We start from the raw sequence: 23,907 nt of genomic DNA, 5'->3' as shown, positions 1-23,907 counted from the left end.
GGTCACTGCTTGGTGCAGGATTTATTAATTCTTAACTAGTGTGTTGGAGCTGGACAAAGTTCAGACATGCCCCAAATTTTAACCCCTGAGCAAGAAGCGTTTGCCATTGCCCACAAATGGACAAGGTAGAGTTGACTTTGACGCGGTTCGCAGAGAATCGCTATCAAGCGTGCCGTCCTAAGGACAGGGTGAGCATTTTGTCAAAACAAGCCAGCCTGTCGATATAAAAGTCTCGAGAGGTGCCAATGATTTAAGGATTTTGATTTTTTTTTGTTAATTGCAGCGTGTCACTGTGAAATTAAGTACACTTCCAAACTACCAATTGTTTGCTGATGAAGACCATTGCAGTGTTCCTGTGGTGGGACAAAACTGTGCGTTATTATCTTAGAATGTCTAACTTTCCTCACTGTCTCTCAGGCTGTCACCAATGATCCTGGGGAGGAAGGTGATGAGAATATGGAGCGAGGTAACTGGTCCTTAAAGACTGATTACTTGCTGTCGATGATCGGCTGTGCTGTGGGTCTGGGCAATGTCTGGAGGTTCCCTTACCTGGCTTACAGAAACGGAGGAGGTACTGCAGACAGGTCTACAATACAGAGGGGGGCAAACAGAAGTGAATGAAGGGATTAATAAAGAATTTAAATTCATTCTACTTAACAAGGTAAATGGTATGATTTTGGATAATGCTGAAAGAGGGAACAATGACTGGAGTATCAGTTAGAATCTGTTCTGTGTTTAGCAATATATTTTGTGTTGTCATGTGGAAGATATAATCAGGTGCTAATTACTATCCATTTTTGAGAGGAGGAAGATAGAGGCTGAGACTGGAGAGAATTGCAGGTTAAACCAGACTTGGGTGCTGGTGCCCTTTTAACCAGGTGGATTTTAGTGAGTCAGTCACTGACACTCCAATGTGAGCTATTGTCAAACGATAATTTAATCACTTTGGGTATCCTTTAAAAAAAAGTCTATTGTGTGGATATTCTTGGGGGAGGTTGGAAACACTGTTTTACCAAAGAGAGGATCCAAGAATCTAAGGCCTTCCTAAAGTAACAATTCATTTTTCAGTAAGAGTGGATCTTTAGAATCAGCCCAGGGTCGAGATGCTTGTTTCTTTTTTCAGCATCTCTCTGTCGTCATGTGTTACATTACATTGCCACTGATATTTGTTTAGTCAGGTATTAACCAATCACCAAAAAGGAACAACAGTGAAACTGCTCGGAAGGCAGGAATGCAGTAGGTTTGGAATTGAGACTCATGTCATTACAGTTCAGTTTTATTTTGAACACTGTAAAAGGTGCAGGAAACTCTGGTCTGGGCTCTCATCAATAACCGCACGGTGGGGGAGGGGGTGGGGGGGAGAGAGAAAATGGACGGAAAATGATGAGGTAGGATCCACTCCAAAACTAACTTCAGGGAAATTTGCAACACAAACCCTAAAACTTGATCTACAAAGAGGAGAAAAATTCAGGAGTGCTGTGTCATTTGATCGCCCACATTTCTGATTTGATGTCATCATATCTCATTTGAAACTCTATTGTTTCAAAGAAACAATGAACCCTCCATTTCCTGGAACATTATTAATGTACGATATCAATGTCTGTGCCAGGATTACAGATTGTATTTTCACCCTAGCAATGATCTATAATGAACTGAATTCTTGTTAAGCAGAAGAATCAAGAGTTATTGAGGGTAGGTGAGAATATGGAATTCAGATTTCAAACAGCCAGCCATAATCTTGTTATAGAGTCATAGAGTCAATTGAGTCATGGAAACAAGCACTTTGGTCCAACTAGTCAATGCTGACCATTTCCTGAACTAAACTAGTTGATTGGCAGAGCACAGTCAAGGGGCTAAATAGCCTAATAAAAGCAAAATACTGCAGAAGCTAGCAACCTCACAGGAAGTCTGAAATAAATAATAGGCGAAACGGTCTTCCTCCTAATTCATACATTCACACAAATTCCCTGTAAACTGTTTGACTGTGCTGAAATGGACCACTTTTTTGTTTTGAATTTAGATGCTGAATAACCTTGCATTCTGGTTTTAATGTTAATATAAAATTGAGTCATTTGTTTCTTTCTTTAACATCCACTTCAAAACTGTAAACAAGTCAGGTGAGTCCAACATTAATACAACCTTTGTCAGTTTTTATTTCCTCTCTTTTCCAGGTGTGTTCCTTATTCCTTACACTCTCATGCTGGCACTCATTGGCATACCAATGTTTTTTCTGGAATCTTCCTTTGGGCAGTTTGCCAGCCTTGGACCTGTTGCAGCCTGGAAAGCTGTGCCCATGTTGCAAGGTTAGGGTTTATTCAGCAACATAAGGTTGGCAACAATTAAATTGAGCAATTGGGGAGTAATTACAGCTTTGGTGTTTAATCATGCTAATATCCTGTTTGTAATTTTATGATCAGAATGCTGTTGTACTGTCCAGAATCTATCATTTACCTTACAGAGAGAGACACATGCAATGGCTCTTCCCTCATTTCAAATGCAATCAGATTTAGACCGAGCACCTCTAGAACTCTCTGGTCATTTTGTTCCTAACATTGATGCTGTTTTCATCTAAATGGGATGTTGACTAGTTTGTTCCTTTCAATTGCAGCAACTAGGGTTTCCTAATGTCATTGGTGGGGATTCGTGGGATGTGGATGCCACTTGCTGGGTCTGCATTCATTGTTCATCCCTCATTATATTTGGCATGGGCTGGTTGGACTGAAGAGTCTGTTTCCATGCTGTATAACTCTATGACTGTGGCTTTATAATCTAAATCTATAATAGGTTCTCAGCACCACACTCCTTGCTAACAGCAGCCGCCACCATTTCATTCCTCATTGCCCTTGAACCAAGAATCTCATTAGACCATTTCAGAGAGCAGTTAAGAGCCAACCACATTGCTATGAGTCTGGAGTCACATGAAGGCCAGATCGGGTAAGGGCGGTAGATTTCCTTCCCTAAAGGACATTAGTGAACCAGATGGGTTTTTACAACAATCGATAATGGTTTCAGTGTCACTGTTTGGAAAGTGCTGGAGTCCAGCACGTGGATGAACAAGGCTGCTCCTGTTCTCTGACTCTTGCCTGAAGGACAGGAGGGAGGTCAGATGCAATGATGAAACATACCTGGCTAGAAGTGGTGGGGGCTGCCATTAGCAAGGAGTTTAGCACTGAGAGCCTATCGTCTGATTGTATAGCCATAGTCATAGAGTCACACTGCACGGAAACAGATCATTTGGTCCAACCAGTCCATGCCGAACATAATCCTAAACTAAACCAATCCCACCTGCTGCTCCTGAGTCATCCTCCAAACCTTTCCTACTCATCTACTTATCTAAATGTCTTTTAAACTTTGTAATTGTGCCCACATCCTTCACTTTCTCAGGAAGTTCATTCCACACATGAACCCACACTCTGTGTAAAAATTTACCCTGCATGCCTTTTTAAAATCTCTCTCATCCTGCCTTAAAAATGTGCCCTCTAGACTTGAAATTCCCCATCCAGGGGAAAAGATACCTCTCATTGACCCTACCTGTATCTCTCCATATGGTCACCTCTCAGCCTCTTACAGTCCAGAGAAATAAGTCCCAGCCTATCCAGCCTTTCTTTGTAACTCAAACCTGGCAACGTCCTGGTCAATCTCTTCTGAACCCTGTCTGGGTTAATAATATTCTTCCAATAACTAGGCGGCCAGATCTGGATGCAGTATTCCAGCAGAGGCCTGTAAAACCTCAAGATGACTTCCCAAATCCTATACTCAAAGACTGAGCAATGAAGTCAAGTGTGCTAAATGCCTATTTAATCACTCTCTGAAAAAAAGGTCAAAGTTCATCACAGTTTAGTTCATGACTCTGGGCTTGGGGAAAGCCAGTTTAGGAACGATGGAACACTTGGATGATGGAAAGGTTTCATGATTTCATTGGGTCAGGAGAGGAGAGCATTATGTCATGTTCAGGTCACATCCAGTTTTCTTTGACTTCATGTCCAGCCCTCATCTGGTCAACACACAACATTCAAAATGCCTGGAGCAGGATGTGTGGCAGACAAATCTGCCCTCGGTGTACTTTTATGTAAAGTGAAAAGTTTTATTATTTGCCCTACCACGGCACTTATATTAATGACAGAAATTATACATGATAATGAAACAAAAGGTCAAAGTTCATCACAGTTTAGTTCACAACGCTGGGCTTGGGGAAAGCCGATTTAGGAACAATGGAATACGTAGATGATGCAGCCAAGATAAGACCACCATTCTGGCATGACACTGCCAGACTGGGAGAGACCAGCCCAAACCCTCTCTGAAACTCAATCATGAGGGCCAGCAATCAGAAAAGGTTCACCCCATGATCAATGAGGAGCTGCTCCTCCAATCAAAGATTCTGTCTCGCTCCTCCAATCATAGACTCCCTCTTTCCCACTTTTGCTGCTCCTCATGAGACAGGATCGCTGACTGGAGGAGCGGCATCGATAGGGTGGGAAGGAATGTGTGATTGGGGGAGCAAAGGAGAGACGGAATCTCTAATTGGAGGCTCAGCTCCTTACAGATCATAGGATGAACTTTCCTCCCAATCTTGCAGAACAAGATGGTGTTGAATGATACTAGAGCATGTCATTATTATGAAGTCTGCTTCAGTGAGGTGAGTGTCCATTAAGGCTAGGCTTGAGTTTTGACCAGGGAAAAGCTGATGTCCTGTACAGCCGCAACATGATCTCCTGACTCCTGTACTCAATACTCTGACTGATAAAGGAAAGCATACCAAATGCCTTCTTCATTATCCTATCTATCTGCAACTCCACTTTCAAGGAGCTATGAACCTGCACTCCAAGGTCTCTTTGTTCAGCAACACTCCCTAGGACTTTACCATTAAGTATTGCCCATCTTTCATTGTTCTTGAGCTGAATGGCTCTTGAGGGCATTTGATGGCTATTAAGAGTTAGTCACAATCTGGAGTCACATGTAGGAGTGACCCAGTAAAGTTGGTAGATATCTTTCCCTAAAGAACCATTTTACAACAATCATCAATTAGGTGAACGTTAATTCTTGATGTTTATAAAATTGAAATTTCACTACCTATGAAATTCAAACCCATGTCCCCAGAGCATTATCAGAAATCAAACAACAAAATCTCATAGTCCAACAGGTTTATTTGAACTCTCAAGCTTTTGGGGCACTGATCCTTCATCAAGTCAAGTCACTTTACCTGATGAAGGAGCAGCGCTTAAAAGCTTGTGATTTTATATAAACCTGATGGATTTTAATCTGACTTCATGTGACTTTTGGTTTTGTCCGTTCCAGTCCAACTGGCATCTCCACATTGTCCCAGAATATTACCAGACAGTTCCACTATACCACCACTGATTCCTACCTTTCACCTTGTTGTGAATGCATGACTTTTGCACACACCTCAGACAATCAGGTGGAACAATAACTGGCTGATTATTTCTCCAGTTTGCTTCATATCCTTCACATTGTGACATCTGAAGACTGGTGAATATAAATATATATATAAATGAAATGTAACTTGTATCACACTGTAAATAACTCTTAGAGAATTGTTGACATCAGTATAGCGGTAACTAATGGTAATGAAAGAGCTGTGAATGCTGGAAATCTGAAACAAAGAGTGAAGTTCCTGGGAAATCTCAGAAGGTCTGGCAGCATCCGTGGTGAGAAATCAGAGTGAATGTTTTGGGTCTGGTGTTCTGAGGAAGGGTCACTGGACCCGAAACGGTGACTTGGATTTCTCTCCACTGAAACTGCCAGACCTGCTGAGATTTTCCAGCAATTTTTACAATGAAATAAGATTGATTTTTCTTGACCATCTGAATCCATGTCCAAGAATTTATTTCAAATTAGTAGTTTCTGCCTCTTCCTCATTCCATTTAAAGGTGTGGGTATAACCATGGTCCTTTTCGGAGCAATTGGCAACATTTCGTACTGCAGCATCCTCGCCTACAGTCTGTACTACCTGTTTGCTTCCTTCCAATCACCCCTGCCATGGGCAGACTGCTTCAGTTGGTGGGGAGCAGATGAAACATGCAGCAGGACTCCCAAAGGTACAGTACTTCTATTGGGGAAACTATAGTCACCGACTGTTCATTCTGCCAGTCTGAATGAACAAGAGAAATGGACAGGAGTTTTAGTGACCATCTTCATTGTGATCATGCAGCAGAAAGACTCGGATAGAAATCAGCAACAGTAAAATTGGACTGGGTGTTAGAAGGAGTACACCAGAGTGGGCTGTTCAGATTAGTGTGGTGCTGGAAAAGCACAGAAGGTCAGGTAGAATGCAAGGAGCAGGAAAAACGAAAAAAGCACCACTCTAATCTCCAACATTGTCAGTACCCACTTCTGTCTAATGGGCAGTTTAGTCAGTCCCAATGAAATAATATGCAGTCGGCACTACAAACAGGTAGAAAGCTGGAATTGTCTTTCCTCAGTGCAGAATCTCAAGCTCTGAAGCTGCTGGCCAATTTTTCCAATCGACCTGACTGTAAGAACGCTCCATTGTGCAAATTAAAAAAGACAGATCCAGGTGCCAGAGGAAGCTATGACTGTTGGGCAAGGAGAGATGTGAATGACAAGTAGGGTGGCACTGTTGGGTTTGGAAGTGCAGGTGGATAGGAATGAAAGAGATGTTTGTCTTTTGTTGGATACTGGGGTTCCCTTGATCAGCAAAAAGGCACCCTCCAAATACAGCAGCCACCTGCATGTGCCAACTGTGTTATGGTGTGGGACAGGTATTTTGTGGTAAGTTGAGTTTTTAACAAGCCAAATGGACCTGCAAGTATTCGTGATAGTGGGCATAGAGAAGATGTTTCCACTAGCCGGAGAGACTCGGATCTTGGGGCAAGGTCGCCGAGTGAGGGGACGATCCTTTAGAATTGAGGTGAGGAGGAATTTCTTCAGCCAGAGGGTGGTGACTCTGTGGAACTCATTGCTACACAAGACTGTGGAGGCCAGATCATTGAGTGCATTCATGACCTAGATTAGTAAGGGGTTCAAGGATTACAGGGAGTTGGTAGGAGAATAGGGTTGAAAAATATTAGCCATGATCGAATGGTGGAGCAGGCTCGATGAGCTGAATGGCCTAATTCTGCTTCCATATCTTGTGGTCTGATGTCTTATTTGCACTTAGTGCACAGGTTACTGATCTCAGTACCCACTGACCCTCTGCCTCATGGGGGGGTGAGCTTTGGGATGTGTGGGGAGCTGCAGGGCTAGCTTGTCAACCTATATTGCATGATGCTGCCACTCTCCCCAAATCCAAAATAACGCAGTGGCGTAAAATATCCAACTTATTGTTATTGAGTCACTGGAATTGCAGGATAGTGAGCTATAAAGGTTTATGAACAAAAGTGGTTTACAAGAACCAATTTGTCTCCCATAGAGTAGCTCTTTCTTTCTGTAACTGTGTCTCGCTGAATATTTTCTTGTTTTCTTTACTTCTGCTCAATGGATCACCAGGATTTAAATTGGGAACATGTGCATCCTCACTCAGTGTTAACATCCTGTTGCACAAGTATAGTCTTGAACCTCATCATCATGTATCCTGTGCAGTGGCCCACCGTTAACCCACTGGGTCTTGAGGTGAATCTGGGGTCTGAGGAGTGCAGAGAAGGTTAAGAGATCAGGAGGGTGGGAACAAGGGCTATGTGGGGGTCAAGGTCCACTGGAAAACTCTGAGATTGAGAAAGACAGATTATTTTGGGCATTTAGGGAGCTAAAGGTTGAGGGAATAGGGGGATAAAGTAGAGCTGTGTTAAAAGATGACCTATGTTACAAAATCTTGATTTGGGGATTCAATAGCCAATTGCTGCTCTCATTACTATCTTCTTTGTATAAACAATGATATATTAATAATTACTTTGATCGCACAGACCAATCATGTCAATGAAATATCATAGACACTTGTGGGTATTGTTTATATCTATTCGTAAGGTTCAAATGTGATATTTCAGAGCAAGAGCTAATTCCGACTGTTGTAAGTGCAGTGTATTAACTTGGATGAGGAAGAGGAAGGGTGGGTCAATAAGTTTGCTGTTGTTGCAAACATCGGTGGTGTTTTAGATAGTGTCAAGAGCTGTTGCAGTCTACAACAAGATGTTGACAGGATGCAGAGCTGGGCTGAGAAGTGGCAGATGGATAAATGTGAAGTGATTCATTTTGGAAGGTCGAATTGAATGCTAAGTACAGTTTTAAAGACAGGATTCTTGACCGTGTGGAGGAACAGCAGGATCTTGGGGTCCATGTCCATAGATCCCTCAAAGATGCCACCCACGTTGATAGAGTTGTTCAGAAGGGATATGGTGTTTTGGCTTTCATTCACAGGGGAATTGAGTTTAAGAGCTGCAAGGTCCTGGTTAGACCACATTTGGAATATTGTGTCCAGTTCTGGTTGTCTCATTGCCGGAAGGATGTAGATGCTTCAGAGAGGATGCACAGATTTACCAGAATGCTGCCTGGATTGGGGGGCTTATCTTATGAAGAGAGGTTGAATGAGCTCAGGCTTTTCACACTGGAGACAAGGAAGAGAGGTGACTGGATAGAGGTGTACAAAGTAATGAGAAGCATAGACAGAGTGGATAGCCAAAGACTTTTCCCCAGGGCAGAAATGGTTGTCACGAGGGTTCATAATTTTAAGGTGATTGAGGAAGGTATAGGGGAGATGTCAGAGGTAGGCTCTTTACGCAGAGGGAGATGAGTGCATGGAATGCATTGCCAGTGGTGATTGTAGAGTCAGAGCCATTAGGGACATTTAAGCGACAGCGGAGCAAGCACATGGATGGCAGTAAATTGAGGGGTGTGTAGTTTAAGGTAAATGCTCACTGCAGCATCGTGGGCTGAAGAGCCTGTACTGTGCTGTACTGTTCTATGTTCTAAACTCTATATACCCTCTGGTGAATCTTCCCTGTCAGTGGAACAGAGTTTGGTGATGATCTTGCTGTGTGGGATGTTGGCTGTTGAGTATCGTTCTGAGAGTATCGTTCTGAGAGTATAATTAATGTGAGGCCGTTACTGGGTTCATCTGAGCGACAGCTCTCCCAGTCTAAGACAGTAGAGGGAGCTCTTTATTCTATTACTTGGTGGTGGCTATGAAGTGGAACTTGTCCACATTCAATTCAATTTATTGTCACGTGTACCGAGGCACAGTGAAAAGCTTTGTCTTGCAAGCAATACAGTTAAGTAGCATAGATAGTAAATAATAAGTAAGCAGCGGCAAAACAAAATCACAGGTTCAGGCGAATATTAAGAGAGTGTGAAGAGTTATTAGTAATTTTTAAAGGCATTCTATTAAGTTTAAAGAGTGTAGGGCGATTGTAGGAAGTAGGAAACTTAGATCTGCATGCAGGATCTCCCATGGAGTCGATCATATCTGGTGCCATCTTGCTGTGTTCTCTGCTAAAGTTAGATAAACATTTAGTGAAGGCAGAGGTTTACAAATGGGTGATTACAACTTTGACATAAACTGGGAGAAGCAGATTTGCACATACCAGAAAGGTAGTGAATTTCCTGATCATTTTGGGGATTTTGATTTGCAACAACATGTACCAGAGTGGGCTGTGTTCTGCCTTTTCTTCAGCAGGTTAACATGCTTTTAAGAAATATGCTCATGATATCATCACTGTATTATGGCATGTGATCTGACAGCATAAATGTCTCAGAATCCATCTTCCCCTAGATCACTTGAAGCAGGACATTCTACTGGAAACATGTGCTCTGTTATAACCTAATGGCTTAATATTACCATAGACAGCACTTGAGTATAATGTTCTACAAAATAGTTAGTTGTAGTAAATGTCTAGGGTGTAGGTTTGCTCACTGAGCTGTAGGTTTGATATCCAGACGTTTAATTACCTAGCTGGTAACATCATCAGTGGTGACCTCCAAGTGAAGCGAAGCTGTTGTCTCCTGCTTTCTATTTATATGTTTGTCCTGGATGGGGTTCCTGGGGTTTGTGGTGATGTCATTTCCTGTTCCTTTTCTGAGGAGTTGATGGATGGTATCTAGGTCTATGTGTTTGTTTATGACATTGTGGTTGGAGTGCCAGGCCTCTAGGAATTCTCTGGCTTGTCTTTGCTTAGCCTGTCCCAGGATAGATGCGTTGTCCCAGTCGAAATGGTGGGTTTTTTTTTCATCCGTGTGTAGGGCTACGAGGGAGAGAGGGTTGTGTCTTTTTGTGGCTAGCTGGTGTTCGTGTATCCTGGGGCTAAATTTCATGCAAGGACTGCCACAAACACTACGTAGGACAAACAGGAAGAAAGTTAGCCACCAGGATACATCAGCTAGCCACAAAAAGACACGACCATCTCTCCCTCATAGCCCTACACACGGATGAAAAAAAACACCATTTCGACTGGGACAACGCATCTATCCTGGGATAGGCTAAGCAAAGACATGCCAGAGAATTCCTAGAGGCCTGGCACTCCAACCACATAAACGAACACATAGATCTAGATACCACCTACCAACCCTGCAGAAAATGAACAAGAAATGACATCACCACAAACCCCAGGAACCCCATCCAGGACAAACATATAAATAGAAAGCAGGAGACAACAGCTTCGCTTCACTTGGAGGTCACCACTGATGATGTTACCTAGCCAGGTAATGAAATGTCTGGATATCAAACCTACAGTTCAGTGAGCAAACCTACATCCTAAACCTCAACCTGAGCTACAAACCTTCACACACCTTGCAGTAAATGTCTGTTGGATTCTTTGATTCCACAATATTCAAGACCAGTGGCCTTTGTTATGGAAGGTGACAAATGCATTGTTACATGAGATAAGTTACCCTTTTAGAGGTAAATAAAAATCATGATAGCAGTAGTTACCATCTGTAAAGTACTCCAGTATCTTGGCTGATATTTGCAAAACAACAGAAAATTCAAACAATGAGAAAGTAGCTCATCGCTATTCAGATTCTGAGAGTCCATGCAGCTCCAGAAATCTATAGTTAGAGCATTAATGATCAAGACAACAGAGCTGCTTTTTTCTTGATAAGAATGTATGAACTTTTAATTCAAAATAATTTTCTAAGATTGTCTTAATTAAAAGTAAAACAAAAGAGCTAAATTCTAAACATAAAATGGAGCAGAAGCCAAGTGCAGTACAGAAAGCTCGAAAGCTGGATGCTCTGTTCCAGAGAGTTGATGTTTAAGTAATAGATTTTTAGAACAACAGTGGCAAGAACTTTGTTCTTAAGGAAAGAGCAATTTTAACATATGCTGACATACTATAAGGAACAGTTGTCTTATGTTGGTACAATGCAACATTTTTAAGGCTGATTCATGGATAGCAGAAATCTCATAAGGCTTTGGGCATCCAGTGTCCCATTTACAGAATTGTAACTGTTTAAACAACCTAGGAAATTATACTTAATCTGCCAAAAGATAGATGATCCTGAAACAAGAGCTGTAAAACTCAACCAAAGTGTACTTTCACAAAAATTACAAAATTCGCAAAGTGTGTTTTCCATGGGTGATCTTAAAGACACAATAATGACATAGAAGGTTCTCAAAGGTTAACTCAAGTTAAAACTAAAGTTCAGAATGAATAGAATCCAACTCATGGTATACAGACAACAGACCCAACAATCTACTGACCAGTTTGTTGGCATGAGTATGATTTTTCTGAAGTGGGACTGTCGGAGTAGTTCTTTGAGTTTGCAACACTTAAAGCCTGAGGGGAAGAATTTTCCAGTAAGAGAGAGGGCCAGACATTATATGGCATTACTTAATGATTGATGCAAGTGTGAAGCTACAGCAGCAGAACAACATCACTGTGTTCAGCCAGCACACTCTTGCTCTAGTCAACAAAGCACAACCAACCAACAAAATTTACAGGTGTGGTTTGTCACATCTATCAAAAAGCTGTTCAGCTTTTCTTAATCACTAAAGCATGTGACAATGAGAGATTTTGCAGGCAGTTGGTTCCAAAGGCTAAGTCGGATCCCAGATCAAAACACAGGAGCAGCAAGATGGTAGTAAGGCAAGGTGCACAAATGTAAACCAAAGTGAAAGGCAAAATTCAGATGGCCAAACTTTCCGTATTGTTCACCTCACACATGACCTCAAAGGTACAAAACAATCAAGACAAATCATTTTGAAAAGTAAGAAAGAAATAATACCAAAAGCTTTACTCTGTGTCCATTTAACACCAAGAACACATGGACATTGTATACATAAGATTATGTGTTTGTGTACTGATCAGGAATGAATCAGCATGCTTATACTGTGAGATGTACTGAACATACTAATCACACCTCGAGATCCCCACAATGTTGCATTCATTCCTTGAATGGAAGTTTAATTTCAGTTCAGAAGAATTAGAAGTTCAAGAGAACAGTTGACTCGAAGCAGAAGAATGAAGTTTTCAGTTTAGGAAAATAGACACCATAGAGAAGGGTCTTAGTTTGTGAAGTTGGAGTAGGATAGTTAGTACACAAGGTTTTAAGGTGTAAGAACTGAGAAAGGGGTTAGACCATCAGAATTGAAAGGACCTTCAAACCATCAGAACTAAAAAGCAGTCTTAAAACTCTAACAACAGGAAAATTAAAATGCTTCAGCTAATTATAAAAGCCAAGTGTTAAAACAGGAATTATATTTCTCTGGGGCTGAGGATCTATAAAGGATATTGCTTGGGAAAGTGTTGACACTTTTGTTTTTCTGCTTATGTTAAAATCTAAAATCTCCATACAAAACTTTTTGAAATTTCTTTATTATAAACTTATATTCTTGTGTTTGGGAACATTGTCAGCTTCGTGTAAATGCATTCAGTAACTAATCATAAAAGTAACCACCTCCAAAAATAAACTTATGGTCTATCAATCCAGGTTTCATTGTGGGATCTGATTTGTCCAGTATTGCCATCAGCTGAGATCAAAACATTTGAAACGTTCCTCATTTGAATCTTTTACGTTGGAAGTAAAAGATACAAAAAATACAAATTATATTACACCATACAGGAACTATAAAATGAATTAATATCTGAGAGAACGATTTTTCCCTTTTAACACAACACCTCAGGAAAGGGTTACCCCTATCACCACACTAAAATTCAGCTGAACCAGCAGCAAGTGATTTCTGTTTTGGCAAATTGATGAGCATTTACACATGGTGTCATGCTATAATGTTCAGTTCATGTCTCTCCCTAAGCCTCTAACTCAGCTCACTATTACTATAGAAAATTATTTCCTTAAACTCATATCTTCATGTTTTGGAGGATGTGTCCTCTGATAGCTTGACAGCCTTCTGCTTCTGGTGTTGTCCTGTAATCAAGGACCTCTGCCCAGCCCAGCCCTGCCCTGTCTTGACTGTTTTTGCTGATGGATACTATCAGCACTTCTGCCATGTTGACTGAATTTCTGAATGAATCTGTTTCTGTTCCCCTACATTGTACTGCAAAACGCAAGTCACCAGACAGCTTTTCAATTATTCCTCAAGATAGTTTGCTCATCATTTCAAAGAGATTGTAAAATTTCTTGAAAATGCTGTTTTGAGTTCATTGTTCAAAATAGCAATCTGACCTTTCTGAAGAAAATGCAGTTGCTTCCAACTTCAATTCTGCAATCTCAAATAGAAATAATAACATATTATGAAACTTCATCCCACCTCACAGCTCCCCATGGAAAAATACAGTATATGTACTTGTAAAAGGATTTTAATTTTCAATTATTTCCTTATGATTAGATTAACTCAACTCTGATTTTACTTTGACATTAACTGTATATCTGTGTGAACTGGCTGGACAGAGTGGGTGTGAGGATGATGTTTCCAATGGTAGGAGAGACAAGGACCCAAGTGCACAGCCTTAGAGTAAAGGGAAGACATTTTAGAATGGAGGTAATTAGAAACATCTTCAGTCAGAGAGTGGTGGATCTATGGAACTCATTGCCACGGAAGGCTGTGGAGGCCTGATCATTGACTGTATTTAAGATGGAGATAGGTTCTTAAGTATCAAGGGGATTGAGGGTTATGGGGAGAAAGCAGGAGAATGGATGGAGAAACTTATCAGCCAAGATCGAATGGCAGAGCAGACTTTACCGGCTGAATGGCCTAATTTCTGCTCCTATGTCTTATGGTCTTACAGTGTATATATGTTTTGACCAAAAATCCTGTTTCCTTCCATGTTTGCTCTTGATAACTCATTCAGTATGATACTGTCTCTTGCTGTGATGCAAAGATTTTTGAATTGGCTGATTATAGCATTACACTTTAACAAAAACCTAATTCCGTTCTGTTGGAAAATTCTGCAAGATAAATTAGAGAGCTGTAATCTATATAAATAAGTCTGAGTTTTTGTATATGTCAATGTAAAAGTGTTGCATAGCCAATACCAATTTCCACTGTTCAATATTACTTGCGTAAAACAATAGCTGACTATTTGTTTGATTGCCATCTTGTCCTCTTGTAATAAAGCTGCACTAATGCCAATGTCACTGGCATTAACAACCAGTTTGAATGGTAATGCGTAATTCAGTGCTGCTAAAATTGGTGCAACAGTCAGTACAACTTTCAACCTGTCAAACATACTCTGAAATCACACTGTCATTCATACCTCTTGCAAATTTTTAAATAAATTATCAAAGGAAGCAGCATATGCTAAAATTCTGAACAAACCTATGGTAGTACTCACCCACTGCATATTTCTTCTTATATCCTCTGACTGCTTATTTTTGCTTCTATTGGTGCTACTTGGCTTTGTTCCATGATTTGTTATTTTTGCTTTAGAAAAGTCACTTTTGAACAAGACCATGGACAAAGTGGCTTTTTAGTTTCTCCATTTGTACATGTGGTATATATGTTCCTCCCAGACATAGCTGATTTTGGCCAAATCATAATAAATACCACACAGTTGCATAATTGTCCGATGGCCTTGCTGGTTAACCATTGAAATATTGCTGATGCATTTTTCAACTTGAAGGGCATGTATTTATATTGATAAATTCCATCAGGGTTAATGGAGCTGATATTTCTGAGGCTTTATTGGTCAAAGTAACTTGCCAATATCCCATTAATGAATACATTTTTATAACAAACTGTGCTTGTCTAATCCTCTCAATACTGTATATTCCTCCAGTCACAGAATCAATATAAATTCGTCATTTCCATCATATTGACTTGGTGATACTTTATGCAGCCATTGTGATCTGCCTGGTGTTCACACCATCACGCTGAGCAATCCACACCTTATAAGACTCTGTTCAATAATGTCATTGTCAATCATGAACTTGATCTCTTACTTACTTGCGCTAACTTCTCTGGGTTGAGTCTGGAGGGATGTTCATTTATGAGTGGTGTATAGACCTGACCAGACCCCCTGAAAATATTTTAAGGTAGCCGAGACCTTAACTTTTTCTTATATTGAAGGCAGATGAGAAGTGCCATGCTCCAGATGCAATGTGACTAGTCAAATGACCTGATGGTAAGCAAAACACAATTTATTTGAACACTGTATTTAAATGCAAACAAAAGAAAATGGAATTTAGAATAACTTACCTTTTGGAACTCTTAATTAAATAGTAAATATAGTATCCATTACTGATTAACTGTTCCAAAATAGTAACATCCCAGAAACACACCCCTTGGTAAAAAGGGAAATTCACACACAGATTCTCACATGCAGTTCTCCAATTCAGGAGGGGGGAAAAAAAGATCAAGAGAAAATTCAGAGAAAGTTCACTGAAGCTCCCAACTCAATTTGAGACCCCAAAGGCTCCTGCTTAAAATTATAAAGCTGAAAACTAGAACGCCTGAGCTGTGAGAGGTGGCCACACGCAGACCTGCTTCCTTTTTTCCAACTTAAAATAAAACCCAAGGCCTCTCAAATTGTTTACTTTGTTGGAGACAGCTTGGTACCTCTGCCTTACAACCTCTTTCAAAAACAAGGACAAAATAATCTCTTAAAGTGGCAGCATCGTCACAGTGGCTCTTCCTGCGTTCACTCCATTATGACCAAAAATCTTTTACATATGAACATGCAAACCAGCAACAAGAGAAGGCCACTAGGCCTTTTGTGCTTGTTCTGCCATTCAATAAAATTGTGGCTGATCTGATTTCAACCTCCACTCTACATTCCTGCAGATCCTAATGATCTTAGATCCCCTTGGTAATTCAAAATTTATCTATTTTGGATTAGGTATTAGGCAAGAACTTTTGAAAGCTGACTGAGGGCAGATGTTCGCAGGTAAAGGGACAGCTGGAAAATGGGAATCCTTCAGAAATGAGATAACGAGAATCCAGAGAAAGTATATTCCTGTCAGGGTGAAAGGGAAGGCTGGTAGGTATAGGGAATGCTGGATGCCTAAAGAAATTGAGGGTTTGATTAAGAAAAAGAAGGAAACATATGTAAGGTATAGACAGGATAGATCGAGTGAATCCTTAGAAGAATATAAAGGAAATAGGAGTATACTTAAGAGCGAAATCAGGAGGGCAAAAAAGGGGACATGAGGTAGCCTTAGCAAATAGAATTAAGGAGAATCCAAAGAGTTATTACAAATACATTAAGGACAAAAGGGTAACTAGGGAGAGAATACGGCCCGTCAAAGATCAGCAAGGCGGCCTTTGTGTGGAGCTGCAGAAAATGGGGGAGATACTAAACGAGTATTTTGCATCAGTATTTACTGTGGAAAAGGATATGGAAGATCTAGACTGTAGGGAAATAGATGGTGACATCTTGAAAAATGTCCATATTACAGAGGAGGAAGTGCTGGATGTCTTGAAACGGTTAAAGGTGGATACATCCCCAGGGCCTGATCAGGTGTACCCTAGAACTCTGTGGGAAGCTAGAGAAGTGACTGCTGGGCCTCTTGCTGAGATATTTGTATCATTGATAGTCACAGGGGAGGTGCCGGAAGACTGAAGGTTGGCTAACGTGGTGCCACTGTTTACAAAGGGTGGTAACGAAAAGGCAGGGAGCTATAGACCAGTGAGCCTGACCTTAGTGGTGGGCAAGTTGTTGGAGGGAATCCTGAGGGACAGGATGTACATGTATTTGGAAAGGCAAAGACTGATTAGGGATAGTCAACATGGCTTTGTGCATGGGAAATCATGTCTCACAAACTTGATTGCGTTTTTTGAGGATGTAACAAAGAGGATTGATGAGGGCAGAGCGGTAGATGTGATCTACATGGACTTCAGTAAGGCTTTCAACAAGGTTCTCCATGAGAGACTGGTTAGCAAGGTTAGATCTCACGGAATACAGGGCGACCTAGCCATTTGGATACAGGACTGGCTCAAAGGTAGAAGACAGAGGGTGGTGGTGGAGGGTCGTTTTTCAGACTGGAGGCCTGTGACCAGTGGAGTGCCACAAGGATCGGTGCTGGGTGCATTTGTCGTTTACATAAATGATTTGGATGCGAGCATAAGCGGTACAGTTAGTAAGTTTGCAGATGACACCAAAATTGGTGATGTAGTGGACAGCAAAGAAGGTTACCTCAGATTACAACAGGATCTTGATCAGATGAGCCAATAGGCAGAGAAGTGGCAGATGGAGTTTAATTCAGATAAATGCGAGGTGCTGCATTTTGGGAAAGCAAAGGACTTATACACTTTAATGGTAAGGTCCTAGGGTGTGTGGCTGAACAAAGAGACCTTGGAGTCGCAGGTAGATAGGGTAGTGAAGAAGGTGTTTGGTATGTTTTCATTTATTGGTCAGAGTATTGAGTACAGGAGTTGGGAGGTCATGTTGCGGCTGTACAGGACATTGGTTAGGCCACTGTTGGAATATTGTGTGCAATTCTGGCCTCCTTCCTATCGGAAAGATGTTGTGAAACTTGAAAGGGTTCAAAAAGGATTTACAAGAATGTTGCCAGGGTTGGAGGATTTGAGCTACAGGGAGAGGCTGAACAGGTTGGTGCTATTTTCCCTGGAGTATTGGGGGCTGAGGGGTGACCTTAGAGAGGTTTACAAAATTATGAGGGGCATGGATAGGATAAATAGACAAAGTCTTTTCCCTGAGGTTGGGGAGTACAGAACTAGGTTATAGGTTTAGGGTGAGAGGGGAAAGATATAAAAGAGACAAAAGGGGCAACTTTTTCACGCAGAGTGTGGTACGTGTATGGAATGAACTGCCAGAGGAAGTGTTGGAGGCTGGTACAATTGCAACATTTAAGAGGCATTTGGATGGGTTTATGAATAGGAAGGGTTTGGAGGGATATGGGCCGGGTGCTGGCAGGTGGGACTAGATTGGGTTGGGATATCTGGTCAGCATGGATGGGTTGGACCGAGGGGTCTATTTCCATGCTGTACGTCTCTATGACTCTGTGAACTCTAAGCCAGGCCAGGTAAGGATGGCAGTTTCTCTCTGTAAAGGGCATTAACGAACCACATGGGTTTTGATAACAATCTGTGATTGATAAAAATTGCGCATCGTTGTTGAACTAGGATGCTTAGTTCTGGATTCTCCCATGAAGGAGTTAGAAATACTTTGTATGGCTAAACTGTGTGGGAGAAGAAAACTGAGGATGGATTTGGATGGTCAAGTATGGTCATATTGAATAGCACATCATGTTTGAAGAGCCAAATGGCCTACTTTGGTCCTATTTTTCTATGTTTATATCTTTGGCAAGTATGTACCTTATACAGTCAGTGAGCAATCCGTTACTCTGTGTACCCTGCAATCTCTGTAACTCAGGACCAGTAAAACCATGCTACCAACTACAAACAAATTTTTCTGGAGAAGTGCTGGAAAGGTTTGCTGCACTTTCTGTGCAGTAAATGGCCAGATATTATTGCAACAAATTCCACAACACCCACTTTGTTTGTTGATTGTCTGGACAGTTTGTTTTACAGCAGAGTGTTTGTGGAGAATATCATGATAGTTGATGGGCTACAGTTTGTTTCCATGATACAATCCATGTGGATAATTCAACAGGGTGTGTTGGAGGGAAGAATATATTTCAAACAATCCATTCATACTCTACTCTGTGCATATTGATCCATCCTACCCTCTCCAACTGGAAGGATATCTGCCAAGTATATGATAGGTTGTCACCTTTACAAGCCCCTGGCGCTCACAGTTACTGCCTTCCAACAAGACTAGGTGGCAGCAAAAGTTCAAGGGAACTCGGGCAGATGTTATTTGAAGCAATGTTGATAACTGGAGAAGTTTAGACTTTGGAAGATTGATTAAGAGGGGGACACTAAAGTGTGAAAGTAAACTTGCAAGTGACATGCAAGCAGATTGTAAGATCATAAGTATTTGAAAAGAACAAAATTAGTGCAAACAAATGTAGGACCCTCAATGTCTGGTACAGGGGAATTGATAACGGAAAACAGGAAATGGCAGAGAAATTAAACAGCTACTTCACATCTGTCTTCATAGATAACAAATAACTTGCCAGAAATTTAAAGGAATATTGACTTACAAGCGATTAGTATTTGCAAAACACTAGTACTGGAGAAATTAATAGAATTGAAAGTTAATAAATCCCCAGGCCTGATAATATCCTGCTTGTGAACTAAAGGAGGTGGACAGGGAAATAATGGACGAGGGGATAACTGTCTTCCAAATCTCTGATGAATCTGGAACAGTCCTGGCAGATCAGAAGGTGGGAAATGTAACTCAACTATTTAAAAGTGAGGGAAAGAAAAAAAGTGGAATTTTCAGACTGGTTAGCCTGAAATCAGTCGTAATGTCAGGGTTTATTATAAAGGATAGGATAATAGCTCACTTACAAAATACCAGTGGAAGTACACGAAGTCCAGACAGATTTCTGAAAGGGAAGTTAGTTTTCCAAACCTGTTGGGGTTTTTCTAGGATATAACTCATAGATAAGGGAGAACCTTATTTGTATTTACAGAAAGATTTTGAGAAAGTCCCAAGTAAAACTGAATGCACATGGGATGGCGGGGAGGGGTGGGAAGGTATATGTGTATGTGTATGTGTGTGTGTGTGTGTGGTGCAATCTAATGGCTCGAGAAATTGCGCTCGGAAAACTGGGGAAAACTAACTAGCGCATTTTTGGAGTGGAAGGTGATGACAATTGATGTACATCAGAGATTAGTGCTTGGGCCCCAGCAATTCCCAGTAAGGATCAACAATTTGGCTGAGAAAATCAAATGTAATAATTTCACATTTGCTGATGACACAAAATTAGGTAGGATTATGAATGATGGGGATGTAAAGAGGCTTCAGTATGAATTAGACAAGTTGAGTGAGTGAGCAGATGCATGGTAGAGGCAGTATAATGTGGACAGGTATGAAATTGTTTATTTTGGTCGGAAAAACAGAATGGCAGAATATTATTTAAATGGTGATAGATTGGGAGACATGGTTGCATGAAGGGACCTGAATGTCATTGTACACTACTCACTGAAAGCAGTAAGCAGGAGAAATGGTACTTTGACTGTCAACACAAGAGGATTTGAATACAGGAGCGAGGATGGTTTACTACACACAAAGTATGAGAAAGTGAGGACTGCAGATGCTGGAGATCAGAGTCGAGAGTGTGCTGCTGGCAAAGCACAACAGGTCAGGCAGCATCCGTGGAGCAGGAAAATCGATGTTTTGGGTAGAATCATGACCTTCAGCAGAACCCTTCATCAGAATTACACATGAAGTATGTTGTTTTTGACTCCTTGCCAGGAGGGAGAACAATGAAGGCTCACCAGGCTGATTTCTGGCATAGCAGCATTGTCATTTGAATCGAGATTGAGTTGACTGGGTATGTGCACACTGAAGTTCAGAAGATTAAAAGGGGATATATCTGCCACATTTACAATTCTGACAGGACTGGACAGCCCAGATGCAGGGATCCATAGCCAAGGAGCCTCACACTCAGGATTCTCAGTTGGCTAGGGGACCAAGATAAGAGAAAGTCCTTCACTTATAAGATAGTGAACCTGGGGAGGCCATATCACCCAATGTATTTAAGAAAGAAATGGGTTTATAGAACCAAGGCTTATGGGAAGAGAGTGAAGCATGGGATTATGATGGTGTATTGTGCATATTCATACTGAATGTTAGATTGGGCGAACTGGGTCAAAAGGCTGATTCCTTTCCTATTTTCCATGTTTCTATTATGTGTTGTCTCAAGGTCTGTCATACGACATATTAAATGGGGCAGTGCATTATAATTGAATCATTTTGTTACAATTAGACTGTGTTACACTGAGTTAAATATTACAATGCATTAAAAATTCCAATTCTGATCAGTTGGGGCTATGGGTAACAATAGGACCATGTGTTGTATTTTGGCTCTGTGTTATTATGATATCACTTCAACTCTAAGAACTCTTCTGATATTTCCACAGAAGTTAATTGAAACAATCGAGACTCCTTTATGCGAATTCTATCAGCACAGTGTGTTTATTTGTTATTATAAAGCTCATCAATATGCAATCATTCACTGGAGGAACCCTGTAATTTAATATCTTAATCTGTTTAGCGGAAGTCTAGTTTCTGTCAATTAAAAGCACCAGTGCACAGAAAGGATGACAGTGCTGAACTGTGCTTTGAGTAGAGTACAGAGACTGTATCTCTTTGTCTGACACATCTGTAACCATCAGGCTGAATCAGTCACAGTGAGTCAGTGATCCTGATTAATCACTAGAAATAACAGCTTTGTTCCTGGTGAGCTGCAATTCTAAACACATTCCACATGTTCCAGATCCACTCTGCAATCTCACTCTGGACGATGGATATTTTAAAATCGTTAACACAACATGGCTGCAGACAAACAATGAAAGTTGTCCAAATGGATCAGTAATCTCCATTCCTCACCAGGGTCCGAGTGAGCAATACTGGGAGTAAGTACATTGCTTCAGAGAGCAGCACCTATAACCTGTGCAGCTGGACCAGTAACTCCTCGTAGAAAGGTTAGTTGGTGAATGTCCGGTTGAATGAAAGGGAAGCTGTTTGATTTCAATGGAGCTGTTATTTATATCATACTCCAGTTAAACTATAACATTGCAACAGGAGTCCTTCATTTGTAAACAGCTCCCTGCTTTCTAACACTGTAGGTTTATTTTAACAACGTTTACACAGTGAAACATTTATTGAACATTTCTATTTATTAATCAAGGAACCGGTTCGCCATGAGAATTGATTCTAATTATCTCTGTTTAATTAAATAACCCATAATGCTCGGAACTGAATGGAGAACAGGTACTGTGCTTTAACATTGCCACCATGTAGGTGTTTTGATTAATCATCATGAGATTACTGTTTCACTTGAACTTGTTTTCACCTAAATACTGCTTTACATTCACCAAGTCTTGCAAGCCCAGCTTCTTCACAAACACAGAGCACAGCATCTGTCAAAGAGCCACATAATGGTGCTGCGCCATTGTGGGTGGACTGACCATACTCCATTTTAATGGCATTAGCTGCTGTCAGGTACACTTCAGTGTCCAGTGTGGGGCTGGTGTTTCACTGAATGGGGTGAGTGCATGACTGAGTGAATATATAGGGTGGATAAGTAGGTAAATGTGTAGGCTTGCAGCAGGGTGACCCCACAGGTTCCAAGTGTACACCATTGCTCTGTGTCTGGTATGTGAAGGTCTGGGCTAATATAAGAAAGTCAATGAAGCATGGTTAGGGAATGCCTTCAAATCCAATCAGCCCTCCAGGGAATTTGATCTGCTTTCTCTGTTTAACTTTGTTAATCAAATCAGTAAAAGTAGAGAGCAAAATCATAAAAACATAAAATTTTATCTTTGTTTTAATTAAATACAGTGTTGAATATAACCCAACCTTTTCCAAAATTCCATTTCCAAGAGTCGGACTGATTGAGTTCGACATCATTCAAAACTGGATATATGTGCTTAAATACTGTCTGCATTCTGTGTCATACCAAAGATGCTTTTTGTCATTCTGTTCTTCAGTAAAGTGGCTTTACGTCGGACTAGTTCAATAGATGAGACAGGGGAGATGGTTTGGTATTTAGCCCTCTGTCTGCTTCTGGCCTGGCTGATCATTGGAACTGTGCTATCCAAAGGAATCAAATCTTCAGGAAAGGTAAAATGACGAGTGATGAAAAGGATTGGACTGTTGTCATAAAGGACAGATTGCTGCAACAGTAAAATTAGAACATCACACCCATGGGTTAGCTCATTGGTGGTGTTAGAAATGACTGGAGAGTGTGGAAAGGATGATCACACTCTGTTATGTGAGTGGAGAATGGGCACTTTCCTGGCCTGGGCCAATGTGTCCAATGGAGGTGTTTGCCCTCACAACCCCCAATACTATTACATGACATTACCTGTCTGTACTTGTCTGCTTTTCCAATTACAGGAGTTACTATCCAAAATCATAAATCCCCTCCTGTTATCTTGATGACAGACTTTCCAGATACTGGCTGCAGCTCTAGAAATGGCCACTGTTCCCATTTGTTTGGCCAGCAGATCTCAAAGGCTGGACATAGGAAGTCTCAGCCTTATCCAATACCTGGGCAAAAGTGAAGACTGCAAATGCTGACAACCAGAGTTTAGGTTAGAGTGGTGCTGGAAAAGCACAGCAGGTCAGGCAGCATCTGAGGAGCTGGAAAATCAACATTTCAGGTAAAAGCCCTCTGATCCAGTACCTGGCCTACTGGCAAAAAAACCAGCTTGGGCCTTCCTAGCAGTGTAGAGGCTGCTACACTCCCTGACTGTCCAGCAAGAGGGAAAGTCTGGTTACCTCTCCCATGCAGACTCAGTGTCATTTCTTGTTATCTAATGTTCGTGTGAAGAAGCATTTTGCTTATTTAATAATTAAAGGTGCCAAATAAAGACGCATTTCTGTTGCTGTGAAATGTGAGATTCGTAATTTATGAGCAATTCAGGTGAAGAGTGCTCTGAGGAAGGTTTAAATATCTTTCTCTGGTGTTGTGAAAGGAACAGCAGTGAATTCACCAAATCCCTGTAAATATGTCCCTAGTTTGAAGGGTTTCAGCAACTGATACAGGGTCTCTGGGGTCATT

The 23,907-nt window shown here is 41.0% G+C and overlaps 1 protein-coding gene across 1 annotated transcript in view; it reads left to right on the top strand.

Moving 5' to 3' along the window:
* Positions 1–81: 81 nt before the first annotated feature.
* Positions 82–23,907, top strand: part of LOC140495773 (sodium- and chloride-dependent neutral and basic amino acid transporter B(0+)-like) — a 42,664-nt gene continuing 18,838 nt past the window's right edge. Inside the window, exons 1-6 of the mRNA XM_072594864.1 lie at positions 82–188; positions 418–571; positions 2,172–2,303; positions 5,889–6,056; positions 21,616–21,754; positions 22,832–22,964. Of these exons, the coding sequence (XP_072450965.1) occupies positions 117–188; positions 418–571; positions 2,172–2,303; positions 5,889–6,056; positions 21,616–21,754; positions 22,832–22,964 (798 nt within the window). The 5' untranslated portion in view covers positions 82–116. The remainder of the gene's footprint in view (positions 189–417; positions 572–2,171; positions 2,304–5,888; positions 6,057–21,615; positions 21,755–22,831; positions 22,965–23,907) is intronic.

This window comes from Chiloscyllium punctatum, chromosome 25 (assembly GCF_047496795.1).
Source record: "Chiloscyllium punctatum isolate Juve2018m chromosome 25, sChiPun1.3, whole genome shotgun sequence".
Classification (NCBI taxonomy): domain Eukaryota; kingdom Metazoa; phylum Chordata; class Chondrichthyes; order Orectolobiformes; family Hemiscylliidae; genus Chiloscyllium; species Chiloscyllium punctatum.
Note: the sequence above shows the minus strand (reverse complement) of the source record. Positions and strands in the feature narration are given on the sequence as shown.